Here is an 11,632-nt window from a genome sequence, read left to right on the forward strand (position 1 = left end):
TTTTCATTTCATCCAAAACTAAAATTACATCAGAAAATGACCATATAAATAGGCCTCAAAATGACAAGACAACAAAAGACTAAAATGCCCCTCGGGCTACAATAACGACCAACTACCCATAAGGGCAAAAACGGAAAACATAAAAATCAAATAAACTACTACATAAAATGATGAAAATAAAGGTCATGATCGTGGCCGTCGATCTCCGGCATCTCCTGATGGTACATGTGTCGCAATCTCTGACGATGTCCCCATCACTATATTTAATTAAGATAAGTGACAAAATTATAAAATTTAAGTGAAATCCCTTTGTAAGTCAAGAAATCATATAGTGGATGTTTGATGCATGGCATCACTGCTCTCCGTAAGGCAATATGATAGTGGAGATCAGTATCATTGTTCATGGATTTATTCTCAAAAATTTATACTTTAATGGTCATTGAACCATGTTTAAGATTTTGATTGTAATGGAGATACGTTGATTGCTGTACTTGTTTGTTTTTCTTTTCCATCCTAATACATAAATGAAGCTCATTCTACTTAGGTTGGGTGTATTTACAGGTGATCAGAGAATTCATGGTTTGGGTGAGGCTTCCATAGGTTGGATGTACATATAAGATCAGAGGGAGTTTGTGATATTGGGAGGCTTTAATAGAATGAATTAAGCATAGTGGGTAATGATCACTGTCCAAAGGTTTGAAAATTATTGGTATACTTAGCTCTAACGTTCAAGATGATACAAAATTCTCAGTTTGGGGGAACTCCCATTGAAGACCCTAACATACATTTAGCAAGTTTCTTAGAAATTTGTGCAATATTTAAATACAATAGTATTAGTGATGATGCATTAGACATAGATTGTTCTCATTTTCTCTAAGAGACAAGAAAAAAATGTGGTTAAATTCTTTATCCCCAGTATCTATTACAACATGGAATAAGTTGGCCCACAAACTTCTAGGAAAGTATTTCCCACCTTCTAAGACTGTCAAATTTAGAAATGATATTACTTTTTTTACTCAATTAGAAGGAGAATCTATTTATGAGAATTGGGAGAGATTCAATGAGATGCTTAGAAAGTGATAATTTAAACCTTTTACAATGGATTGGTAGGATCCCTAAAAGCCATAATTGATACTGCAGCTGGAGGTTCTTTGATGTCTAAGCCTTTTGAAGATGCTTATGAATTAATTGAAAATATGACATAATTTTCAGTGGCCTGTTAGTAAGATGAATCCTAAGAGAGTGGCTGGAGTTTATGAACATAATTCTTTATCTATTTTGACTACACAAGTTGCAGCAATATCAAAGAAATTGATCACTTTAGGCTTAAATTCTGATTGAACACCCATAATTTTTTAGGAATAAAAGAAAAGATTTTGGTATCGCAAAGTAACTAAAAAAGGTTTGAATAGATGTTTGAAAGTAAAATACCCTCCACGGTGCTCTATTAATGAGAGATGAAGTTATTAGGACAATTTCTCCCAAAGATATATAAGAATATTTGTTGAGCATCAATATTTTAGCTGCTTCATTTTGTTAAGTGGAGTAAACACAAACATTAGTGGATAATCCCAAAGTTATGAAAATCGAACTGGACAATAAATCAAAAGGAGAGGTTCACGGTTAGATGGTGTTATGAAAGTTACATCTTGCATTAATTAAAAAGAATAAAGGAGTACAAAATAGTACATGCTAATATAGAAACTACTATTGATGTCTTCCAAAGACAAAAAAAAAAACAAGCAAAAGTGGGAAGGGCAATTCTTCTATACATATCACTCCATACAAATGTGTAACAAAAAGAAAAGAAAACTGAAAGGAAAGAGAACAAAGACCCCCTTGGCTTGCATTGTGAGGTCCCCTAAGTATTTGCATTGAGTTCTAATAAGATAGTCAAGGAGCTACTCTGGAGGGGGATGCCAAAAGAACCCAATAAAACAGTTTTTTTACTGGATAGTATCCTAGTGCTACAGTAGAAGCCTGATTAAATTATGAAACTTGAAGAACAAGAAGAGGTAGACAACATTGCTCAGCAAAGGGGATCACGTCCCTGCCAATGGTGTCGTTCGGTGCCATCTTCCTCTTCCTTAGCAATGCAATAATTGGTCCCACATGAAGAGTTCCTTCACAAAATGTGCCTTTGAGACTATACTCTATCGCTTATTGAGATTTTGTATCTTAGTAGAAGTGTCCTCCGGTTACTAGATTTTCTCAGCACAAAAAACAATCTGTCGTGGGCTATTACAATTGCTAACAGAGGGCTTGGCCTTCCTCCTATTGTCAACAAAGCAGCTTCTTGGCTTTGGTTTCCTCCTAGATAGAAGGACCCCTGACTCATATTCCTCTTCATTTTCAACATTTGGAAGTTGGCTTTTACTTGTTTGGGGATCCTGAAGTTTTTAACCCAATTATTGTGGAGAACTGTTGCCTTGTTGCTGCACATTGGAAGAAGTTCCAAGTGTATGGGCTGATTTACTATTATCCTTTTGAAGAGGTGGCTGAAGATTGGTCCCCAAAATATTGTTTGGATTGTCCCCAATGTGAGTGGTCATTTGTTGGCACTGCCCAACTTTGTGACCAATCAAACCAAAACGAAAGTAAAGCTGCCCAATACCTTCTTATGCTACTAGTTGGAAAAATCTGGACCCCGGCCTTTGAATCCAAACTGCAGTTGGAAGCTTCTTGTAAATGTCCATTATAACACAAACTCTAGCATATGCACACCTTTCACCTATGACACACAGACACGGACACGGGACACGTCAATTATTGAAAATATAGGACACGGACACGGGTTGGACACGGTATTATAGTTTTTATATTTTAAAAATAGTGCATAAAAATTGAAAGTTTGAGAAGAAGGATACTTGTTGAGTGGAAACAGTGGAGAGAAGAAAAAGGTTAGAAGTCCAAGACGAAGTATAAGAGAGAGGGAGGTAGAAGACAATAGCTCGCAAGCTATTACAAAACTCTCAGGTTTTCTTTCCAAAAATTATCACATAACTCCTCTAAAACTGCCACAAACAACTCGGTTAATAGGGAAAGGAAACCAGAAATCTCATAAAGCAACTATCCAAAACAGCCAACCAAAACAGAGGGAGAAAACTCAGGGAAAAAGGCACGGCCAGCCAGAGAACCAAACGGACAAGCATCCCAACAGAGCAGGAATCGGAACAGCCAGAAACCGAACAGACAGCAAGAAAAAAAACACAGCCAGCCCATCCAGCAATCGAACATCTACCAAGGAGAGGCACGTCCAGCCAAGAAAACTCACTGCTGAGAACTCCAAACACCAAACAGCAAAGGGGGAATCGCCAAGCCCAATAAGAGACAAAACAACCGACAAAATAAATGCCCAATTGAAAAAAAAAAATTGCCTGCGTCAATTCTCCCCTGGGAGTAGGGGTGTCAATTCGAGTCAACGGGTCGGGTTCGGATCGAACCCAGAATTGACCCGGCACTATTCGGGTCAACCCGAACACGACCCGATTCGGGTTAGGGTCAACCCGACCCGACACGAATGACCCGGGATTGACCCAAAATTGCAAGTTTTCGGGTAAAAAATCGGGCCAATCTTCGATTTTCGGGTAAAAAACGGCTCAATCTTGGGTTTTCGGGTCAAATATGAGTTTTCGTGTCAATTTCGGGTTGCTGGATCAACCGGAACCCGACCCGATTTTTAAAACGGGTTGATTTGCTGAACCCGAACCCGACCCTTTTCGGGTCCGGGTTGACCCTAACCCGGATTTTTTCGGGTCGGGTTTCAGGTCGTATCAAAAATTGACACCCCTACCTAGGAGAGAGTTCTCTCCTGATGAGATGAAATATAAACCTCCTTTACGCGTCAAATGAGCCTTATCCAACTCTAAAATTAAAGCCGCATACTTTCTTTTGGATTTTTTCTCTTTCTTGCTTAAACTGGGCCTGAAAAAGTTACTTTCTCTTCTCGTATTTTTCTGTACACAAGTTCATTCTCACATGAATTTTTTATAATTCATTTTGGATCGGATCGGTAGAACTACCTTGGGACAGAACCCAGCGGCTTGTTGGAATCCTTTCTTCAAGATTTGTTGGAAGATTTCACCATCAACAGATTCAATGTCTTCTTGATGAGGTTCCATTATGATTGATTTTATTTATTTTTTTATAAAGAAAAGACTCACACACTAACCAAGAGCTCTGATATCAAATTGATGGGATCAAAAGAGACCCGAACAAGTGCTCTAAAACAATTTGGAGAACATTAGACACTTTAGAAAAAAATAAACTTTCAAAGACATATAGCAAAGAAACAAACTACTTTCAACTTCAAATAAAAAAAAAAAAAAAACTTACAACTTGTAATAAAACTCTAGACATAACACAACTTATAAAAGTTTGAGAAGAAGGATACTCGTGGAGTGGAAACATAAGAGAGATGGAGTTAATGACAATAGCTCGTAAGCTCTTACAAAACCCTTAGGTTTTCTTTCCAAAATGTATCACATAACTCCTCTAAAACTATCACGAACAATAAGTCTCCGAGTATTGATGGTATTTCTTATTCTTTCATTAAGGCTTATTGGAGCATTATTAAAAAGGATGTTTGGAAGGCTATTAATAAATTTTTATGTTATGGAAATATGTATGATGAATGGAAAGATACATTAATTATACTTATTCCTAAAGTTCAGAATCCTTTGCTTCCATCCAAGTATAGGCCATTAGTCTTTGTAAATCTATTTATAAGATTATGGCAAAGATTTTCTTGAATAGATTCAAGTTTATTCTTCCTAAATTGATTTCTAAAGATCAAGCTGCATTTGTTAAAGGAAGGTCTTTATCTTATCATGTATTAATTGCACAGGAATTGTTCAATAAATTTAGGTTTTCTAAAACAAAAAAGGGCTTTGTGTCGATCAAAATTGATATAGAACAGGCTTATTATAGTATGGGGTGGCCTACATTAAGACAATTTTTGGAATATTTCGGTTTTCCATTTAAATTTTCAGAGCTCATCATGGAATGTGTGGAAGATCCTAGGTTCTCTATTTTGGTAAATAGTAATACTTCAAAGTGGATTAAAGCAATGAGAGGATTTAGAAATAAAAACTGGAAGCGAATTAAATCTGTATTAACTCTTTAGCCGGAAGATTTAGCTGCATTAAGTCTTGTTAAATCTGTTATTCTCTCGCTTCCAGTGTTTATTTCTACTCATTCTCTTGTTCCAAAGGATTTATTGTATGATATAGATAAGACGTACAGGAATTTTATTTAGCACAAGAAGAATGGTAAACAAGGCCTTCATTATGTGTTTTGGGAAGTTCTTTGTAAACTAAAAATCATGGGAGGTCGTGGCCTTCACTCATGTGTTTCAAAATTGGAACCTTTCTGAGCTAAATTTGCTTGGAGTTTTATTCATAATTCTAAATCCCTTCTCAACAGAAATCTGGCAGCTAAGTATGGATCTGATATTTGGAATTCTGAAATAAGGAAGGGGTGTTCTTCTTCATGGAAATTTTTAAAACATGGTGCAAGCTCTTTGTATCCAGTTGTCGGATGGAAGATTTCTTCTGGGAAATCATTTAATATATTCAAGGATGCTTGGATTCTTGATAGAAACATTGAGTGGCCTGCGTTCATGAAGGTGGAACATAATCTGGAAATTACTGTGGAAAAATTGTTGCTGAATGGTAATTGGAATGAGGTAGACCTGAGTAATACTTTGGTAAGCCGCTTATTTCTCTCATTCAACAAATTCCTGTGTTTCCTGAACTAGATGGAGATTTGTTGGAACTTAAAAAAATAAATTATGGAAAGACAATTGCTATGTTGTCTTTTGAATCAAAGCAGGATGGAGGTTCTGAAATATATTATTGGAAATGGATGAAGAAGTTAAAGCTAAACCCAAGGACTGAAGTATTCTGGTGGAGATTACTCAATAAAGCAATTCCTACTAATCATTTTCTCATGTACAGTAAGTTAATTGATTCTAACACTTGCCCGAGAGGTTGCCAATCTTTAGAGGATTCGGATCATGTCGCTGTCAATTGTGCAAAAGCTGGTTCAGATATTCAAATGCCTGATTAAATGGGGTTTTCATATTCCTGTTTTTAAATCATTTAATGAATGCTATGATGGGCTAAAAGAGATGGCTGGTAGACATTCTTTTTTAGCAATTTTGTTTTGTTCAGTTGTTTCTTTCTCATGGAAGAGTAGGAATAAAGTCAAACATGGTGATAATAAAGATAGTTCGATTATTATAGCCTCTAATGTTATTACTTCTGCTATTTCTTCAAAATTTACTCTCATGTCAGGCCACTGGGATATTAATCAGCTTTCTCATGTGGATAATAATTATTGGCACCCTCCTCCTAATTGGATTAAAGTGAATGTTGATGCTACTTTATTGAGTACGAATAAAGGAGGTTTTGGAGAGGTGTTTCGAGACAATAAAGGCAGGTTTTTATTCGCTTTTTGTTTCAATTGTTTACATTGAGATATATCTCGGTTGGAATTGTTGGGTATTCAATTGTTGGAGAAGATAATGCAAGAAGGGATGTTTCAATACAAATGTATCATTATTGAAGGTGATAATTATAATATCATCAAATTGCTCGAAGATTCTTTCAGGAAATTAGAGTTGGATATTGGCAATTACCGTTTGAAGAAGCTTTTGTTTCTTAAAGGATCAAATTTTATTTAATTGTTCATATAGGTATTGTAATAAGTTAGCCGATTTGTATGCTAACTATGCCACTTTTAGTGATTTTATTTAGGAAGATGTTAGTTGTAATAATATTCCTCCTCCTTTTCGTATTGTGTTAAAGGAGGAATGCTATCACTTAGTAGTTTCGTATTAGGGATTTTTTTTTTCCTTTGGTAATGCAATTTGTTTTTTTCGATGATGGTCTGGAACAAGGTTCAACAAAGAAAATAGCCTTTTATGTTTTTAGATAGCTACAGAAAGAAGAGGGCTATTATAATTTATCTTCGTTGTTGGTTTTCTTTGAAATTTTTTGGCCCAATATGTTAGAGTGGAGTAAGGGTGTCAATAATCACCCAACTAGAAAAAAAATTGGGTTTTAGCTGACTAGATAAATAAACAGATTGGGTTTTCCAATTCATTAATTAAACAGGTCAAATTCGGGTTGACCCGCAAACTCGCTTTTTACTAGAGAAAGACATGTTTAATTTCTTTTCTTATTATTTTTTCAATTATGGGTATAATCCTCTTATTTTTTATCAAATATCATAAATTTTACAGTTAATAAGTTATTAAAAAAATTTAACCAAAATAGTTAACGGGTCAGGTTCATGTCATTCAGATTGCTAGCGGGTCAGGTTTATGTTGGTTTTTTCAACCCATTTTTCAAATGGGTCGGGTCCTTGTTGACTAGATTCAAGTCGGGCCAAATTCAAGCCAAATCCGAACTCGACATGTCCACCCATTTTAACACCCATAGAGTAGAGGAGATGCCATCAAAGTAAATATGGAGCAAGAGAGGAAGGGGGAGGTAAAGCCAAAGTTGGAGGGGGAGGGGGAGGGGTAGCTAGAGTGATCTAGACTAGAGAAGAATGTTAAGAATCATGGAGATGAAGGATGAAAGAAGAAGTCGTCAGTGATGGAACACACAGTGTGGGAAGTGGGGATAGAAAGTAGCCAATGAAGCACGCAATGTCTTAGTCACGGGTGGAGCACTCAACAAGAAGGGGTGGTGTCGGAGGAGGAGAATCATGCAGCAATGATGTTGAAGAAGTGAGTAGCATGCAACAATGATGTTGAAGGAGGGTCGTGTGTAGCAGTGAGCATTGATTTCATCTGATTTAGGTGAATTTGGAATTCATCAAACATGAGCTTTGGGGATATTTTAAATTCCTTAAAAAAATTAGTTTTATATTTTTTTACTTCATGCCAAACACCGGAAAAATCAAATATCATTTATTTTACTTTACACCTCTAATAAGTCAACCAAAAAATAAAGGAGTAAAAAATTATGCTCAAATTTTGACATGAGAAATATTTTTAAGTTGATGAGGACATCCAACCATGAAAGTTTATCAGAGGAGGAGCCGAAGATCGACGGTCATGATTGTGCCACTTTGAATCATTAGTTGTATTTTGATTTATTTATGCAATTTTTCCGCTTTTGCCCACACTTGAGGGAGTAAGCCTATATGACCCCGGGGGGGGCACTTTTGTCATTTATCTTATTATTGTATTTTGGCTATTTATAGCTCACTCTTCTTTTGAGGGATGGATGATTATTTAAAAAAAAAAATTATGCACTCTTGTTCTTAAGAGCTTTGAGAATTTTTATGAGAGTTGAAGTCCCTAGGTGAGGAAATCATGCTACCCACCAGCCGTAGGAAGCATCCGAGCTCGTGGTTTGAAGTCCCTAGGTGAGGGCAAAGCATTACCCATCAGCCGCAGGAAGCGCCTAGGCTCGTGGTTTATCTTCTCCGCCACTTCCCCTCCTTCCTTCCTAGCCGTCGGCCCCCTACTCCCCTCTCCCTCCCTCGGCCGAAATTCCCCACCTTAGCCCTAGGCCGAACCCCATCCTCCCTTCTCTCTCTTAGCTGAATCCCCACACCCAAAACCACTCCTCTTCTCCTCCCAACCGCCGGTTCAAAACCTCTCCTCTTCCTAGTCGCCAGCCCAAACCCTAAAATCCTTCCCCTCCTCCAAGTCGTCGGCCATAATACCCATCCTTTCCCTCCAAATTTCAAATCTCTAAATTAGTTTCTTTCCATACGTGGTGAATCTAAATTAAGAGAGTTTTAATTTCATATTTCGATTCAATTCGAATTTGAAATTCTTTCCTAAATTAAGAGGAGTTATATTTGGAAAGCCCCTCCAATCAAGGCCGTTTAAAATTGAATTTAAATTGGAGAGATAATTTGTATTAAATTTTCTTTCCTAATTTAAATTGACTTAGATTGAAAACTCAATTAAATCCCCTAATCTCCTCCAATCTTCTTTAATGCATGTGGGACCCTTCTCTCTCTCTGTCTCATTAGAAGGCTCATTAAAGCTCCCCCAATTAAGCCATCAATTCCCCATTTACCTCCACCCTTTTGGTTAAAATTAATTTCAAAATTTTGAATTTGCTTCCCTCCCAATTCAAAATCAATTAAAAATCAAAGTTTTTAAATCAAATTTTAAATTCTTTAAAATCTAAAATTATTTTCCTAAAATATATGAGTTAAATTAGGAAAGGTCTTACCATTTAAATTAATTTAAATTTTGAAAAGGAGATACTCTAAATCTCCTTTCCTAATTTAAATTTTCAAACTTAGCAACCCCTCTTAATCACTCAATTAAATCCCCATCAAGGGGCCGCCCACCCTGCCTCCCTCTCCTTTAATTGGAGAAGATTCAAATTCAAACTTTTCCCTCCTCTCCAAATATTAAAATCTGAAATTAAATTTCAGATGTTGAATTGCCCAACCATGGCTAGCTTGGTTCTACATCATAAGTCCTAAGTGCTAAATTTTTATTTCAATAAGTGCAATAGAGCGCATGCTGTGCAAGAAAGAAAAAATTCGACTGCATAGTAAATAGGAGTGAATGTAACTAACGCTCTGTGAACCGATGGATGAAAAGACTTGGATCAATAAGTTTTTGAACAATGGGATGATCTGAAAGCCTCAACATTTTGCAGAGCTGCAAGAAAACAGCACCTAACACATAACTGAAGATAAATTCTTGCGTTAGTATGATAAAAAGAGTGTGATTGGCAGATAAAATTGATGTCAAAACTAGCATATCCGGTACAAAGCATCCATACACGCTTGTCTGCAAATAGTCAGAAAAGTCAATGAGAAGAACTGCTTTTTCAGTCTGCCTGCAAGAGCAAAGCCAAGATATAATTGTTATTTCTGCACTGAGCAATTCTTGTCATTAGCAGCAAATTATCGAACAAAAATATGTTTGGCATGTCCACTCTGACCAACTTATAAGCTAACAATCAAACAAAGTCGATTTTCCATATATTAAGGATAAAAAAATATAATATTGAGAATTTACATATTAAAGAAGAGATTTTGCTCATAGTTTAAAATACTGCACAAATCTGTGACATAGCATCTTTGCTCATTTGTTAGAGAATGCATGTAGTTTCAATAGTCAATCAGAAAAATAATAATGCACAAGTTCCTGCATTGCTTGTATCTTTTACAATTTATAATTATAAAACGTTACCTAGAACAACCATAGGCATAGTTTAGGAGAAAATTTTTAGCGATGAGATGAGAAATTGCATCTCGCTCAGCAGAGAAGTGACCATTGAATTTCTTTCGCCATCCAAAAGCTCAAATCTACAGTCACTGAAATTTTTCAGAGACGAGTAATTACATATTCCCAGGTATCTACAAAGCAGGAGGTGGTCCAAACTGACAGCGCATCTTGCAGTGATGACCAGAATTGATCCTTCTTCTGACAAGAGCCCCAATAATATAGATGGAGAAAGAATGACTTGGGCGGTGGCACATTTCCTCAGAGAAGGGATGAGGTACCGGGAAGGCTCGTAGGAGTAAGGAGGGGATCTTAATGTAGGATGGAAAGAGAAAGGAATGAGAGAAGAGAAGGAGAGAAGAATAAAACGATTTGGACATTTAATAGCATTCATCAATTCATACATATTAAGTCACCCCTTTAAATAGGAGGGACCTTTTTCATAGAGACAACAAAAATGAAATAAAAAAGGGATCATCTTGTCATAAATAAATTAATTAGATAACATGAACGTCTTTGTATAGATTACACCAACCCCTCCCCCAAATCCAACATTGTAAAGAATTATGTACAGCATATAGTCACGGAGAGATCTTTCTTAAGTCTTCCATGCAGCCTTAGCTCCTCAACCCTAATGCTAAGCAGCCTAACTCCTAACAACCCTAGGGAAGAGCACTTGAAATTGAAGAGTGGAAGTTAAAAGGGAAAAAACACTCTTCACTAAGAAAGCACTTTACAAGGCTTGAAAACTTGGATGCTATGGAGTGAGTCACAAATGAGGAGGGATCCTATTTATAGTTCTTCACACATATTGATGTGATGCAAGGGTGGAGTTACACAAGAGTAAAAAAAAAAGAGAATTAAATTTTAGCTCCACAAATTATCTAATCATGCATCAAAGTTAAGTTGATTATAAGTAATTCGCGATGTTCAACTTGCCAGGCAAAGAAACTACAACAAGAGAACTAAACCATTTAAGCAAACGCAAAGGAAAACATAAGGCAAAGGCTAGTAAATAAAAATACCACAATTAATACAAAGTTGTTCACACCTTGAGACCTTTAACTCTCTCTTTCCTACGGAGACAAAGTTGAGCGACGGAAGATTGTCCAGACTAGCATGGAGGTTGCCACTAAGATGGAGGTACCAAGGAACGTTGTCGTGGGAAAGGATCTCGAAGGCGGAGGAGGCACGGTAGATCGACCTTTGATAATCTAAGTGTAGACGGAGAAGTGTTCGTCAATGGAATCTACGAGCGTCGGCAAGATCCGGTCCAAGTATTCTTCGACGGTATCGTCGAAGTCAAATCCGACGTCGAAGAACTGTGATCGGAGGATGTTGACTCTTCCGTTGTTGTCGTATTCAAACCCGAAGTTCCACTCGGGTTCGTCCATGCATCCTTGAAGTGGAGCCGGA

The 11,632-nt window shown here is 36.8% G+C and overlaps 1 protein-coding gene across 3 annotated transcripts in view; it reads right to left on the reverse strand.

Annotated features, from left to right (window-relative positions):
• Nucleotides 1-11,632, reverse strand: part of LOC110111746 (transcription factor IIIB 90 kDa subunit) — a 45,872-nt gene that overhangs the window by 22,003 nt on the left and 12,237 nt on the right. For all 3 annotated transcript variants that reach the window (XM_020843755.2, XM_020843748.2, XM_020843763.2), the window contains 2 exons: nt 9,771-9,827; nt 9,562-9,674 (listed from right to left, as the gene is read on the reverse strand). In XM_020843755.2, the coding sequence (XP_020699414.1) occupies nt 9,562-9,674; nt 9,771-9,827 (170 nt within the window). The remainder of the gene's footprint in view (nt 1-9,561; nt 9,675-9,770; nt 9,828-11,632) is intronic.

Source organism: Dendrobium catenatum, unplaced genomic scaffold (assembly GCF_001605985.2).
Source record: "Dendrobium catenatum unplaced genomic scaffold, ASM160598v2 fragScaff_scaffold_231, whole genome shotgun sequence".
Lineage (NCBI taxonomy): Eukaryota > Viridiplantae > Streptophyta > Magnoliopsida > Asparagales > Orchidaceae > Dendrobium > Dendrobium catenatum.